Source organism: Tursiops truncatus, chromosome 8 (genome assembly GCF_011762595.2).
Source record: "Tursiops truncatus isolate mTurTru1 chromosome 8, mTurTru1.mat.Y, whole genome shotgun sequence".
Lineage (NCBI taxonomy): Eukaryota > Metazoa > Chordata > Mammalia > Artiodactyla > Delphinidae > Tursiops > Tursiops truncatus.
In genome coordinates this window covers 57,777,228-57,793,191 of record NC_047041.1, presented here as the reverse complement: position 1 = coordinate 57,793,191, position 15,964 = coordinate 57,777,228, and the positions used below count along the sequence as shown (strand labels likewise).

General features: G+C 52.3%; 2 protein-coding genes across 17 annotated transcripts in view; both read left to right on the top strand.

Moving 5' to 3' along the window:
• The window catches only part of P2RY2 (purinergic receptor P2Y2), a 41,317-nt gene extending 33,253 nt beyond the window's left edge, over positions 1–8,064 (top strand). For all 15 annotated transcript variants that reach the window (XM_033862334.2, XM_073808496.1, XM_033862332.2 and 12 more), the window contains one exon: positions 540–8,064. In XM_033862334.2, coding sequence (XP_033718225.1) covers positions 544–1,674 — 1,131 coding nt within the window. In that variant the 5' untranslated portion in view covers positions 540–543 and the 3' untranslated portion in view covers positions 1,675–8,064. The remainder of the gene's footprint in view (positions 1–539) is intronic.
• A 762-nt stretch (positions 8,065–8,826) lies between these two features.
• P2RY6 (pyrimidinergic receptor P2Y6) overlaps positions 8,827–15,964 on the top strand; it is a 56,669-nt gene continuing 49,531 nt past the window's right edge. Inside the window, exons 1-2 of one of the 2 annotated variants that reach the window (XM_019946615.3) lie at positions 8,827–13,543; positions 13,851–13,921. The gene's annotated coding sequence lies outside the window, so the exon portion shown is untranslated. The remainder of the gene's footprint in view (positions 13,544–13,850; positions 13,922–15,964) is intronic. The other variant, XM_073808499.1, reaches the window with a different exon arrangement.

Below are 15,964 nucleotides of genomic sequence, written 5' to 3'. Positions count from 1 at the left end.
ATGGTACCCCTTTGGGACCACCAGATCCTCAGGTTCTAGAGCTCAGAATCCTAGATCTAGAACTCTGTGTTCCTGAGGTTCTCAAACAGGGTCACTGATTTTTTTTTTTAAGGCAAGCTGGTAAGTATTTTGGGCTTTGAGGAACATATGGTCTTTGTCACAACTATTCAACTCTATGTAAAGAGATGGGCATGGCTGTGTTCCAATAAAGCTTTATTTACAAAAACAGACTGGTAGGCTGGATTTGGCCCTCAGGGGGTATTTTGCCTCTCCCTGTTCCAAAGTGTTAGAATTATATGATCCTGACAGTCATGGATCTCATGCATCCTTAAGGTTCCAGGGTTCCAAGGTTCTGGGCCCCCTGGGTCCAGGGAGAGAGGCAGATCAGATGCAATAAAAGCCTCGAACGTAGTTGGGCAGATCTTAACCGAGGGAGTCTGTGGGCACTTGGGGTCCCTCATGGCCCTGGTCAGGTGGGGGTGTCAGGCTTCCCTGCTGGGTCCTGATGGCCGTTCTCCCCACCACCCCCTTCCCTTCAGGGCGATGGCCACAGGCCCGGGCCTCTGGAATGGCACCATCAATGGCACCTGGGATGGGGATGAGCTGGGCTACAAGTGCCGCTTCAATGAGAACTTCAAGTACGTGCTACTGCCTGTGTCCTACGGCGTGGTGTGCGTGCTCGCGCTGTGTCTGAACGCCGTGGCTCTCTACATCTTCCTGTGCCGCCTCAAGACCTGGAACGCCTCCACCACATACATGTTCCACTTGGCCATGTCGGACGCGCTGTACGCGGCCTCCCTGCCCCTGCTGGTCTATTACTACGCCCGCGGTGACCACTGGCCCTTCAGCACAGTGCTCTGCAAGCTGGTGCGCTTCCTCTTCTACACCAACCTTTACTGCAGCATCCTCTTCCTCACGTGCATCAGCGTGCACCGATGCCTGGGTGTCCTGCGTCCACTGCGCTCGCTGCGCTGGGGCCGGGCCCGCTACGCCCGCAGGGTGGCCGTCGCCGTGTGGGTGCTGGTGCTGGCCTGCCAGGCACCCGTGCTTTACTTCGTCACTACCAGTGCACGTGGTGGCCGCATTACCTGCCACGACACCTCGGCACCCGAGCTCTTCAGCCACTTCGTGGCCTACAGCTCCGTCATGCTGAGCCTGCTCTTCGCGGTGCCCTTCGCCATCATCCTGGTCTGTTACGTGCTCATGGCTCGGCGGCTGCTAAAGCCGACCCACGGGACCTCGGGAGGCCTGCCGCGGGCCAAGCGCAAGTCGGTGCGCACCATTGCCGTGGTGCTAGCTGTCTTCGCCCTCTGCTTCCTGCCTTTCCACGTCACCCGCACCCTCTACTACTCCTTCCGCTCGCTGGACCTCAGCTGCCACACCCTCAACGCCATCAACATGGCTTACAAGATCACCCGGCCGCTGGCCAGCGCCAACAGTTGCCTTGACCCCGTGCTCTACTTCCTGGCTGGGCAGAGGCTCGTGCGCTTTGCTCGGGACGCCAAGCCACCCACAGACCCCACCCCTACCACCCAGCTTCGCCGCAGGCTGGGCCTGCATAGGTTCAACAGAACTGACACTAAGAGGACAGAAGACTCGGCCAGCAGTGAGGACTCTAGACAGATAGAGTCCACACCGCCTGGTAGTGAAAACACTAAGGACATCCGGCTGTAGGACCGGAACCCCTTGGGCCTGTGCCAGTTTGTGTCGGGTGGGACTGTAGACTTGTCCAAATGGGACAGTCTCCCCAGATATGGGCCATCAGTGAATCAGGCCGGATGGTCAAGGGGGCCGTGACCCCAGTGCTCTGTCATTTGACAGGGGCGCAGTTTGTTCTCTGTGGTCCAGAGAGCTCAGCAGTCCCCACATCCTGAGTCACCATTTGTAGGTGAGATGTGGGGAGTAAGGTTTTAAGAAAGGCAAGTGTTTGGGGCCAGCACTGCCCCTGGCCTGAATCCCACATAAATACCTGGCTGTGCCTGCCAAGGTACCTAGGCTGGGCTCCAGACTAATCAAGTCAAGTGGAGAAACAGGCCCAGAGAGGAAAGTGACTTAACCAAGGTCACACAGCCAAGCCTGTGCCTGAGCTGCCTGGGAGGGACAGGGTCGCAGGTTGACCAGAGGACGCTGGTAAGGAGTCAGGGCCGAGCCAGAGGTTCCCACGATGAGTCGGAGTGGTCTGAGTGCCACTGTGGGCTCAGCTCTGAGGGGGACGCCCAGCCCAAGGGATGAACGTCTGGGAACTGATGTCATGAACCCATCTGGAGGCTGGGAGCCAGTTGGAGGCTGGGACTTGTACTAAAGGTGTTGTTACCTGCTGAGCCGGACCCCGCTGTGTAGTTGGAGGTTGGGGATACAGCCTGGGGAGCTCTCACCATCCACACCAGGGTCCTTTCTCCAACCTGTTCTCTTCCGCCTCCCCAGTCGCTGCCTCAGTGGTGGCCTCATACGAGGAATATAAATGTACTCTCCAGACCCCAGGTCATCCTCCACTTTAAAGTTAACTGGCTTTTATGCCTGGTTTTGCTGGGTACAGAAGGGAGTCAGGTGGGGTCCCAGTCCTCAGGATCCCCCAGTTTAGGATTTAATGGCGATGACCAGTCATGCGCTGGTAAAAGTTCAACCATTTAGCTGACTCTCGGCGGGGGATGCGGGGGTGAGGGGAACCCATTATTTGCAGCGTTGCCAGTTTCTGTGGTACAAATACTCCTGCCACAGCCAGTTTCAAACTACCAATGTGATACCAGCCTCCTTGCAAAATTCCTGAAAAATTAACAGAGGGCTCTTGAGAGCAGGTACAAGTTTCTCTAGCACACCACTGGATAATGCTGAGTGGTTGAGGCAGTGGACCAGGGCATCAGGGAAGGCTTCCTGGAGTGGGTGGACTTCTGAGAAAAGCACTTCATCAGAGAAGAACATCCAGGTGCAGGTGCGTTCTAGGCAAAGACATGGGGGCAGGAGAGCAGGGCCTGCAGGAACTGGAAGCTGGCTGGGCAGTTGGTACCCAGGTTCAAGGCAGGAATGGGGAGGGTGGGCCGGTCACAAGGAGGCCAAGTCAGGGCTCCCTCCTTGCCCTGACCATGAGGTTTCTTTTGCACTGGGGATAAGCGTGGGAGAGATTCACTCTTCCTGTCCAGTCCTTTGCCTCTTGGGAAAATCCAGCTACCTGGCATAATGTCTGGTGCTCAGGCTGGGTCAGCGCTTAGTGTGGGGGAGATAAGTGTCACCTGGGACAGGTTCTGGGTCTAGCCAGGACCACTCTGGAGATGTGTGGAGTTCATCTGGACAGGGCCCAGCCCTAGCCTTTGGGCAGGAATAGGGCAAAACTGACAGACCTCACTTTGAACCTCAAGGATAAGGACTCTCTCTCTCTCTCTCTCTCTCTCTCTCTCTCTCTCTCTCTCTCCCTCTCCCTGTGGGAGAGCCCTTGCCCGATGGGCCCACTCTGCCTGAGAGAAGGTCCTTCTCTCCCCACCCCACCTACACCTACCTCCTATGACTTCTCCACCCTTCCCACTCTGCCTCTTCAAAACGGCACCCCCCAGAGGTTGCTCACATGGGCTCCCCCATGGACAGGGACCTGTCGTAAGCCATGACCCAAATGATTCCTCTGCACTGTGCAAAGTGGGTGACTTGCCCAAAGTAGTGTGAAATGCTCACCTCCCACATTCTAGGTTCTATACTCCTGTTAATGTAGCCCGTGTCCTTATGAGCATTTTTGTGATGATGTCTTACAGTCTGTCCTTGAACATTTCTTGCAGGCCTGAGCCTATCTCTTTCTTACCAGCTGCTGCTCAGGCTGAACCCAATCCCAGTTTATAAGGTGCCTCTACCCAGGTGAGATACTCTACTGGCCAGGAGTGTTAATGCTGAGCTCTGACCCCCTCAGCCCTGCTCAGACTCAGAGGCAGGGAGTTATACATTGTGACTTTGGGGGCTCTCTAGTGTCTGTCTGTGGTTGGGGATGGGGCTGTGTCCACCACAGGCCCAAGTTCCCCTATAGTCCCCATTCCTTTCATGTCCTGCCCAGTTACCTCTCCAGCAGCTGTCCTGGAGACCCCAAGAACTGAGAGCCCCACAGCACATAGAGACCACACTATGGCCTAGTGCCAGGATGCCTTCCTTAAAGCAACTGCCTACAGATTTCTAAGGACACAGGAGCTAGGGGACAGGAGGGCCTGACTCACCATCTAATCCTGTGGCAGGCACTGGTGGGGGTGGGGAATGAAGACCCTAAGGGAACCAGGGACAGGCCCAGGGCCCCTCCTGCGGACCCTAGTCAAACCGTCTGGCTCTACGGTGTGGACATCTGGCCTTGTTCTCAGTGCCCAGGCCCCCTGCCTGGTGGGTGAGGTTCTTTACTCTGTTGCCGTATACTATTTTCAGCCCAAGTAAGAACAGGATTTTCCACTCCCAGCCCCAGACCATTGTCCAGCAGTGACGTGGAGGGACCTGCCTGCTCTCAAAATATCTCCTCTTACTCTCTGGGCCTTGCTGCCCTTTCTCCACCTCGTCGCCCTGACATCACTTCCTGGGGCTGTTGACTCCTGAAGGATGCTGTGAAAGGTCACAGCCCCTGCCAGGGACCCCAGGGATTATCCAGCCCAGCTGCAGACTCAAGGCCAGAGAGGGGCAGGGCCTTGTCCAAGGTCACTCAGCAGGTCGGCGTGGTGCCTGGTCGTGCGCCAGGGGCTCGGGCTGCCCCTGCAGCTCTGCTCCATTTAGTGCAGGTCAGTGCCTTTGTGGGAATCCTGCCATCACCCCCACCACCCCAGCTCTTCCCACCTCTGATGGAGCTGGGGAGCTGAGGCCAGGGACCTGGGGCGGAGGGGGGCGGGGAGAGCAGCTGGGAGGAGTAAATGCCTGCTGACTGGCCTACAGCAGCTCTTCTCAGTGAGCTCCGTGCAACGGGGGCAGGGGCCCTGGCACATAGGGGTCTCTGCCCCAGGTGGCATTTGTCCCAGGAAGGACACTCTTACCCTCCAAAGGCTAGGAAAGGCCCTGGCCAACATGCCCTCCAGACACAGTTACTCCTATCTTGGTCCAAGTCAGGCCACCAAAGCTACCCCTCTGCCACCACCCTTGTCAAGGCAGATTTGGGCTGATCTGTTTAGAGCCAGGCCCCTGAGGAAGGGAGCTAAGGTACTAACCCATGTCCCAGGCACCAGGCAGCGCCCTGTCACATCCATTATTATTTATTCTTTACCACCACCGTGTAAAATAGACATTATTACCCCCATTTAGCAGATGAGAGGACAGGCTCTGAGAGGTGAGGACTTGCTCCAGGTTATACAGGCAGTAAACGGGTGAGTCAAGATTGAGTTCAGGTCCATCTGATGCCCAGATTAGTTCCCTTTCCAGTATCGCATGCCACTTGCAACCCCTGCGGGGCAGGAGAGTTTGTAAGCGACCCTTTGTGTGATTCAAGATGAGAGAGGCAGTCTAGTGAGGATGGAGTTAAGAGCACCCGTTCTCTGCCCAGACCACCTGCGTTTGAGGGTTGTCTCCACTTCTTCCAGCTGTGGCACCTTGGGCAAATCAATCTTGCAGCACCTCCATTTTCTCATTTCTAGAAGGAGATGCTACCTCCCACGTAGGGCATTGGGAGGCTTACCTGAATGAATACACATGAAGCACTTAGAACAGGACCTGGCACATGATAAGCATTTACACACCAGGCACTGTGCCAAGGGGATACAGAGGCGAGCCAGCTGGACCCTGCCCTCAGGGAGTTGACATAACTTAATAAGTAACCACATTGGGATAAGTGAGTTGAAGGAAAGGACAGTGTGTCCGGCCAGTGAGCAAGAGAGTGTCCCCTGTGGGTGAGGCTTCCTCAGGGTGTGGCGGGAAAGAGCAGGTCCATCCTGGGGTGAGGTGTGGGACCACCCTCTGCCCTGCTTGGCACTGGGTGGCTCTCAGGCTCATGAGCTTGTGTGTGTTTACAGAACCTTGTCCAGGCGATGGGCTGTGGAAGGGCAGTAAGGAGAAGTGATGGCAGGAGGAGGAAGACGAGGATGCCTCTGATCTTCCAGAGTCCTCCCCTATGGGCTTGAGGGCTCCCACCCACCCATGGTAGCAGGCTTAACCATTTCTCCCAGACTGGTGGTGCCCACCACAGGGTGCTGCAGCCTCTCCTTGGTTTATCCAAGAGTCAGAGACCCAGGGCTGGAGGACTGGCCTGGAGCTGGGCCAGAGCAGGCAATGGATGGGCAGTTTTTGCTGTGTGACCTGAGGCCAACTGCTTGCCCTCTCTGTGTCACTCTATAGAACCTGAAGACCTTGCTTCCCACATTCCAGTTCTCCCTACCTTAGGGCAGCAGCCACCCAGATTTTTCATCAAAGACACAACTAACAGCTACTCCCCCAGGCACTCCCAAGACCCCATGAGCCCTCAGTTCTGAGGACTAGAGTGGGGCAGTGGGTCTCCCCTAGTATCAAGTGACCAGAAAGGTGAAGTGACTCCACTGGCACCACACATTGCCTTGGAGTGGAGCCAGTTGAATGTCTGATGCTTCTGCCTCCTGTGGGGTGGAGGCTGGAACTTGGCCAGGAGTCACTGGGCTGCAGGATGAAGGATGCATTTACCTTCCCCAGCGGTATGTGCTTGAGGTGTGGGGTGAAGGGTGAGGGAAATGAGCTCATCCTCCTCTGTCCTGATGCACCATGTGACATGGTGAATTTTTTCTTTCTGGGCCTCAGTTTCCAATTTCCCCATATGCAGCGGGCCCTGGCTCTGCCCGGCCACTCCAGCCTCTTCAGTAGGGCTCGCCTCTCTCTTGGCTCCAGCTCAGCCAGGTGTCCAGTCTCAGCCCTGTCCCAGCTAGGAACAATGGGCCAGACCGAGCCAGCCCCCAGGGGCTCACCGGAGACTATTTTCAGCCCTTGGAGATGAAGTCAGAAAAGGATTTTCCACTCCCAGCACAATGGCTGCCCTGCACCATTGTCCAGCAGGCATCCGCCTGCCCCAAAGTATCGCCCCTGCTTCTACCCTCTGGGCCTCCCTGCCCTACTCCTCACTTCCCAAACTTGACATCACTTCCTGGGCCTGTTACTCCTAAAAGCCACTGTGAAACAGCATGTGAGCCCCCTGGGAGACCTGACCAACTGGAATCAGTTTTCCCTCTTGGCAGGGACCCCAGGGATTATTTGGCTGCATTGAGAGACGGGAGACCAGAGAGGCCTGTGCCTCACCCAGGGTCATGCAGCGGTCAGCATAGAGACGAAATGTGAGGCCAGGGCTCTCTGGCTTCTTCCGTTTCCTCCATCAGCACTGGTCTGTACCTCCTGGGAGTGACAGCTCATCTTGGAAGGCCTGGGGTGGACATCCTGGGGAGAAGCCTGAGTGATGTGGGTGAGAGGGGGTGTACCTTGGGTTCTGACCTTGGAGCTCCCGATTCAGTCCTGTTTGTACCAACTGTGACTTTAGTGTGTGCTGAACTCAGAGTCACCAAGTAGCAGCTTCAGGGAAAGGAGGAGGTCTGGGGACACAGGGAAGCTGAGGCAGGAAGATCAGGGTTCTGGCCCAGTTTAGCCACCACTAGCCCTGTGATTGCAAACTCAGTTTCTTCATCTGTAAAATGGAACTGATAGTACCTCCTTTTCCAGTTTACTGAACGGTGAGCATGCAGTGAGGCACAAATGTGCAACTGTTTTATTTTTCTCCCATCGACTCTCTCTGCTTGATGACGTCTAATGTCCCTTTTCCATCCACAACTGCATATTTGGTAAACTCCACAACTTTGAGTCACTTTTGGATAACAACTGAAGTTCAGTCCAGTTTAAAATTCCAATCGCCTACTTAATTTACTGCTCCCTCCTCCTCTTCCCCTGTGCTGGGAGGACCCTGCTCCCTCTCCTTTGCGTGCCCCTCTCCTCTGGATGTGGGGCAAGGTGAGGAGGAAAGGGACCAGTGGATCATCCCCAGAACTGCCACAGCCCCCTCTTGCTGTCCTTACTTCTCTGATCCTGACAACCTGACATCAGTGCCCCTCTGCATGGAATCCCCCAAACACCAGACCACACTTTTGTAAAAGTCTCTTCATTAAACAATCCCAAAGTCACCGATTTGAGTGTGACCCATCTTTCCTCCCTAAGTGATTTTCCTAGAGCTTCCCTCACCTGGCTTGGGAGTGGGAAAGCCCTTGTCCGGCCCCCTCCCCCCTCCCGCTAGGTTGTGAACTCACAGCTGCAGAGATGTCAGGTGTTCTGCTTGTAGAGTCAAGAGTGATGGGTGGGGGACTTCCCTGGTGGCACAGTGGATAAGACTCTGTGCTCCCAATGCAGGGGGCCCAGGTTCGATCCCTGGTCAGGGAACTAGATCCCACATGCATGCCTCAACTTAAGGAGCCCACCTGCCACAACTAAGGAGACAGTGAGCTGCAACTAAGGAGCCCACCTGCCACAACTAAGACCTGGTGCACCTAAATAAATAATAATTGTTTAAAAAGAGTGAAGGGTGGTAGAGAGCTGGGCTAATAAACTCAGAGAAGGTATCTAACCCCAATTGTTTTCAGGTTACTTTAGTAGGTGGGTATTTTACCCCTCTGTGTCCTCAGATTTATGTCCTGGAGCCAAATTCCAAATCAGCAGCCACATGAAAAGTCCTACCTCACTGTGGGATTAAACTGTCAGACCAGCTTTTGTGACCAAAGCAATTGCAAAATGTGGGGGAGGAAATTAAAAGTCGTCACCCAGCCTGTGGTAGTGTGTGTGTGTGTGTGTGTGTGTGTTTATGTCTGTGTTTATGTCACACACAGTGGTCACATCTGTGTGTGAGGGAGAAGTCTGAGGGGTAGGGGCTGTCCCGGCAGGTACCACATAGATACCTGGAGACAGAAGGGCCACAGGTGGGTGCCTAGACAGTGGGAGAAAGAGAGGGACCAGGAGGGGCTGCCATGGAGTCAGACTAAAACCAGGAGATAGAAGTAGACAGGGTTGGGGATGACAGGAAGAGATTGGAGTGGGGAGGGGATCCAGCTGCCAGCTCTGTAGACCCCCTTTCCTTCTCTCCCTCGCCATTCTTCCTCCCTTTCCTTCAGTTTCCCTCCCTCCTTACTTCCCATTTCCCTCACCCTTTTGTCCCCTGTCCCCAGAATTCCTGGGAACAAAGGAAATCAAAAGGGGCAGTTCAGAGCTTCAGACATATCCCTTCAATCTGAGTGCTGGCTCAGCTCCCTTGACGGGCTGTGCTTAGTCTACTGTGGGTCCTGGGTTCATGGATGCTGCCCTGCTGCCCCCTGCTGCCCAGAGCTGGCAGCAGAGGCAGGAATGGGGGCTGGGGTCCAGACTCTCTCCCGTGGAGTGATGAGAAGAAAATGATCCTGCTGGCAGCCAGGTTGTTGGAGAGTGTGAAATAGGGGTAGGACTGAGAATTGAAACTGGGAACACAATTTGCAAAACATACCTGATTTACAAAACAGTTAACAGTGCCTGACCAAGCCGTGATGTCCATCTCAGACTAAGCTCACACTTGAAAACACCCATGTATTTAGACCCACATGTTCCAAGAGAAAACCACAGGCAAACTGATTTAATAGTAATTCTCCACGAGGGCTCCTGTGTTCTCAACATAAGATCTCTGACTCTTCCAGCAACTTCCTGCTTTGCAAATCCTGACCAATCTCTGCCAGAGACCATCCTTTGACTCACTCCAGCCCCACAACCCTATAAGCACCCCTTCCTTAACTCCTCCCTTTGGAGACACCCCAGGGAATCCCCTGATGGGAAGTCTTTGCTGCAGCAAGTGATAAGCCCGACCTTGTTGGCTACAGGTGTGTTCCTGATGGTGGGGGCTGATCAGCATTGAAAAGAGGTTGCTGCCTCTTCCTGGGTGAGAGCAGGTGACGTTTCAGATCTCCATTCCAGCCAACCTGCCCCTGTGGGCTTGCAAGGACTCCCCATCTAGCGCCCTAGAGCCCCTAGCTGATGATCCATGCACTCTGCACCAGCACTGTGGGGTATTTTATTCCCTCAGAGGAGCATGTGTCGGACTGCTGGTTTTGTGAGGGCAAGACTGAGGGGCAGATACAGCTGCTCCATCCTCAGGGTGCTGACCCTCTGAGGCCCAATGTCCCAGCTTGGGGTTTCAAAGGCACTGACTTGACCCTCATTTGTTCTGCCAGGAGTGGTCCCCAAGGACAGCTCTATGATGTCCTCTGGCCATAGGTATTCCTTTAACCTCCTGCTTACCTTCCAGAGGCCCCAGATGGTGTCCCCCACCTTCACTGGCTGCCAGGAAGACACCCAAACCCTGGGTCTGAGGACACAGCTGAGTGCTGGGGAGTGGGGCTAGAGAGGCCCTCCCAAAGGAGTTGCAGATCTGGGGCTGGGCTCTAGGCCTTGAGGACCAGCCTCTCCATCTGGTCTGGGAGCTCTTCTGAAGGGAAGTCAGAATCTTCTCCCTTCTCTGAAGCTGGGGTCTCTGAAAGGGTTTATCCCGCCAACAAGGGTCCTCTCTGTACCTCCCTAACACCCTGGCATCACTTGCATCTTCCCCCCACATCCAGAGATGGAGAGATCACTCCCTCCTAGGCAACCCCTGTCCCTGTGGGAGAGCCCTCCTCACAGGAGCCCTGTCTCCCCAGCTTGGCCTTAGGGGCACACGGCACACCTGCCCTCAGCCCAGGGCAGCCACGGGAAGGTGTCACCATGACCCCGAGTTGGCTCTTCTCCAGGTTGGCACCCCCAGCTCCCTACCTTGCCCCCCTCCAGGGCTACCCTGCCCCACTCCAGGGCCTCCACCCCTACCAGAAGCTCTGCCCTCTGTATGCCCCCAGAAGTCCTTGCCTCCTCGAATGGCAGCCTCTACAACAGGACTCCATCCGCTGGGAGGTGTGACTGAGCTCAGCTGCTCCTCCCAGAGTCCCCTGTGACACCATCTGGGAAGAAGTAAGAGTTTACCCACCACCCACGAGATGCCTGTGATTTGGATCCCACCAGCATGGCAGTAAGTAAAATGCATCTGACTCTCAATCATGAGGAAGGGGAGGCCCTTGGGATAGAGTGGGAAGCAAAAATTAAGGGGGGGAGTCTCAGCCAGCCCTCCAGACACCACCCCGCATCCTCACCCCAGACCCACACGCCTTGTCCACAAGCTTTCACTCCACCTAAACCCGGATGCCTTCGTCCACGAGGTACAGAGCACATAAACCTTGAAGACTTACATTTGAATCTTGGCTCTGCCACTCATTAATCAGATGACCTTGGGCACCTCAGTTTCCTCGTCATAAAAAAGAGGGATAATCACATACACTTTACATTCTATTTGCTTGTTTGTTTATTTATTTATATTTTGGCTGCATTGGGTCTTCGTTGCTGCGCGTGGGCTTTCTCTAGTTGCAGTGAGCGGGGGCTACTCTTCGTTGTGGTGTGCGGGCTTCTCATTGCGGTGGCTTCTCTTATTGCGGAGCACAGGCTCCAGGAGCACAAGCTTCAGTAGTTGTGGCACGCAGGCTCAGTAGTTGTGGCGCACAGGCTTAGTTGCTCCCAGACCAGGGATCGAACCCGTGTCCCCTGCATTGGCAGGCGGACTCAACCACTGCGCCACCAGGGAAGTCCCTTATGTTTTATTTGTATTGTCTGTCTCTTCTTGAAAGCTCTCAGAGGACAGGGGTTTTTGTCTAGTTTTGTCACTGCTTTACCCCAGTGCCTAGAACAGTGCCTAGTGCATAGTAGGTGCACAACAATTACTCACCGAATGAATGAATGAGATTCATAGTGAGGAATAAACGAGATAAACCATGTAACTGTTTTGCAGAACATCTAGTACCAGTGGGTACTCATTATATAATTCCTTTCCTTTGCAAAGCAAGTCAAATTAATTATTTCGTGTAAGTTTCACAAGGGCCCTTTGAGGCAGGAACCTTATTATTATTGATTCATTCGTTATTTATTCAACAAATATTTACCAAGAGCCTACTATGTTGTAGGCATTGTTGTAGGTATTTGGAAATCATCAGTAAATGAAAAAGAAAGATCCTTCCCTCGGAGCTTATAGCCTAGTAGGGTGAGAGAGACAAAAACGAACAGATATCATAAAGTGTAAATTCCGTGCTGTGTTAGGAGGTGACAAGTGCTGTGGGGAAAACAGCAGAGAGGGAAGAGGGATTAGGAGGATGTGATTTTTTATTTTTATTTATTTTTGTGGGGTTTTTTTGCGGTACACGGGCCTCTCACTGCCGTGGCCTCTCCCGCTGCGGAGCACAGTCTCCGGATGCGCAGGCGCAGCAGCGATGGCTCACGGGCCCAGCCGCTCCGCGGCACGTGGGATCCTCCCGGACCGGAGCATGAACCCGTGTCCTCTGCATCGGCAAGCGGACTCTCAACCACTGCGCCACCAGGGAAACCCTGATTTTTGTTTTTGTTTTTTTTGTGTGTGTGTGGTATGCGGGCCTCTCACTGCCATGGCCTCTCCCGCTGCGGAGCACAGGCTCCGGACGCGCAGGCTCAGCGGCCATGGCTCACGGGCCCAGCCGCTCCGCGGCACGAATCTGCGTCCCCTGCATCAGCAGGCGGACTCTCAACCACTGCGCCACCCGGGAAGCCCAGAAACCCTGATTTTTAAGTAGGGTGGTCAGGTAAAGCCTCAGGAGAGGCTAAAAAGAGGGCATTTGAACAGACTTGAAGGAGAGCCTTCCAGCCGGAGGGACCAGTAAGTGCAAAGTTCTGGCTTCCAGAGGAAGGAGGCTGGTGCCCGGGGTGAAGACGGAAGAAGTGGAGGCCAGAGGTCGGTGGAATCTTGTAGGACAGTGAGTGAGGTGGAAAGCCATTGCAGAGATACAGCGTGCCTTACATTTTAGAAGGCTGAATCTGGCTTCAGTGTGGTGAATAAACCACGGTGGGCTGAGGATGGGAGCAGCCAGAGCAGGAAGGAGCCAATGAAGAAATCCAGGCGAGAGATCATGAAGATTAGGACCAGGTGGAGGCAATGGAGGTGGTGAGAAACGGACGGATGCCAGATGTATTTTGAAGGAAGAGCCAGCAGGATACCTGCCACAACAACAACAACAACAACAAAAACCAACCAACCAACAACAAAACAAAACAAAATACGGGGAAAAAATGGCAGAGGAGTAAATATAGGAATGGAAGTAGAAGCCAGGGTCCCATCTCTACTCACTGCTACAAAGGTGTAAGTCCCAAATCCCCAAATGATCAGAAGCCATTTGTCTCGAAGGGAAACGGGGAGGAAATCAGAAACAGAGGAGAGACTGGACTACATTTTGCTTTTCTCCACTCTTCTATGCTGAATCCCTCCCCCAAAAGATGCTGACGTCCTAACACCCAGTACCTCAGAATGTAACCTTTTTGGAGAAAGGATCTTTAAAGAGGCAATTAAGTTAAAATGAGGTCACTGGGGTGGGCCCTAATCTAGTAGGACTGGTGTCCTTACAAGAAGAGGCTATTTGGATACAGACACAACAGAGGGAAGGTGGTGTGAAGGCACAGGGAGAAGATGGCCATCTACAAGCCAAGGGGAGAGGCCCTCAGAAGGAACCAGTCCTGCTGTCACCTGGATCTTGGACTTCTAGCCTCCAGAACGGTAAGAAAATTAATTTCTGTTGTTTAAGCCACCCAGTCTGTGGTACTCTGTTACAGCAGCCCTAGCAGACCACTTAGTGTGTATGGTACTCATGAGAATCATCCCATCTTTTGTAGTTTGAAAGGGAGGTGCATTTTCTTTGCACATGTCTCCCCATATGGGAATGCCTGGCGGAAACTACTTCTTAGGGCCTGAACTCACCATTTCTGGGTTAACAAGTTGTCACCATGGTGGGGAACCTGGCCCTAATCACTCTAACTGGCCTAAGTTCTTACCTTTACACCCGAATGCTATGTTTCCTCTTCAGCAAATGCTTCATGGATTTCTGTTGCTGTTGACGTTGACTTTTGTATCAAAGAACATCATCTCCTGTGTTGGGTGCGTGACTCAGCTGACTTTCTTTCTCTTCATTATCATCTCCTAAATACTATGTGTTGACATTAATGGCCTGTGACTGCTTTGTAGCTATTTATAATCCATGATTGTATAAAGCACCACATCTCATCAGATGTGTTCGGTGTTGAGGTTTGGGTTTGTGCAAGCATGTGTGTGTGTGGTGTGTGTGTGTGTGTGTGTGTGCATGTATGAGATGGGACCTGCTGGAGCCACTGCCCACACAGGACAGAAGCTTAGGCCAACCTTCTGCAATGTCAATGTCATCAACCATTATCTATATGACAGATTCCTCATCCTCTAAACACCTTGTACCAGCACCTATGTCAGTGAGGTGGTGGTTTTCATTGAAGTGGGCATTACTATCACAGTACCTAGTCTTCATTTCTTTTCATTTTCATCCAGTTTGCTCAAGGCAAATCAAAACCATGTGGCACCTGCCTCTCTCACATCAATGCCATTTCTCTTTTCTTTGGCTAGTAGTAGTCCTGTATCAAACATTCTCCAGGGTCTATGAACCAGGGTCAGCAAACTGGTGAGTTTTCTATTCCAGTGCGGGGCTCCATGCTGAGCTCCCTATTTAAAGCCTGAGGAACAAGAAAAATGCTGGTTAAAATCCAGGAAGAGCAGTGATCACGTAAGGAGATCCAGGTTTTTATTTTATTGGTGTTTTTTCACAGAGGGATGTTGTCCCTATGTCCATTCTATAGATGGAGGTTGTCCGATCTTTCTTCTGAGAGACTCTTTTCATCACTTCCCTCATAGGTAATCTTGGCTTGTGCTTTGCTTTCTCCTCTCCTGCACATCTTGTATACAGGTTTGACCAAGTGTAGTTGTTTATACACTAGACATTACTGCTTGGAACCCTTTGTCTCCTGCTGTTTTCTAAATCCTGGACATACACCATCAGGCCATAAGCCACCTGGAGAAAAGGTGAACACTGTGGATTGCTTCCCTAAACCCAGAAGTGCCAAATCCTTTGGAAGGGTTCTCTTTCTTGTCAGTTCGGTTACTGAAAGAGGCAGCAGGATTCCAATGAAATGCCTCCCTTCCAACCTGCATAAGCAGCTCAAGGTGGACACAAACCCTCCTGATCTTGCCCTCTTGTTATCCTACCTTTTGTTCTTCTGGCCTTTCTTGGCCACTTCTGAGAGTGGCAACATCTAAGAGCTTCTGCCAGTCACATCTTCAAGTGGTGGCAGATGGAAGTGTTTCCACATGAACCAAGCTCCCTGGTGAGTAAGGACATTTGCGGCCCTCCTCACACTTCTCTCTCCAGGAAATAAGGGCTTTCTCCTCTGAGATGCAAATTAATCCCCTTATTCTCAAACTTTGGGGAAAAAAATTAACTGGAAAAAACAATTCCGTTGTTTTTTTTATATGACAGTTTTCAATAAGTACAGCATTACTCTGTTAGTATTTTTCTAATCTGGGAATTGCCAGAAGCCAAGGTGAGCATCGTGTATGTCAATACAATAAACATTAGATAAAGCAGAGAACACACGACAACACTGCCATTTTGGCGCCATTAATGCCAAAACTTTCCTCACTAATGCAGGATGAATAGGGGACTAGATATGTACCCAGGACCTCAGTTATGGTGGAGGGTGGTTGAGAGTATAAACGTTGTGCACAATATTATCTAAAATAGAATAAAATATTCTGAAAAAAACATTTAGTTCTCCCGGCAAACTCTGTCATTTGTCATTTAAAAGCACTGCACATAAAATTAGACAATTCTTTTTTAATTTTACAATGAGGCTTAGTATGGAAAAAATTACCTGAACGCTGACAATAATAACTACAGAAAAGTTATGTGAGTCTACTTAAACTTTGTCTCACCAATAAGTCCATAAGCATCGTTAGGGCAAAGATCACTTCCTAGACCTCCTTCAGTTCTCTGATGCTTCTCCCTTTCTTAGTTCGTATGGCTGAAATATGGGGTGTTCATATTTCATGAACATTTCATGGCATTTCAAGAAATGCCAACTGAATTGGAACATCCTCTTCTGTTATTTAAATAAAATT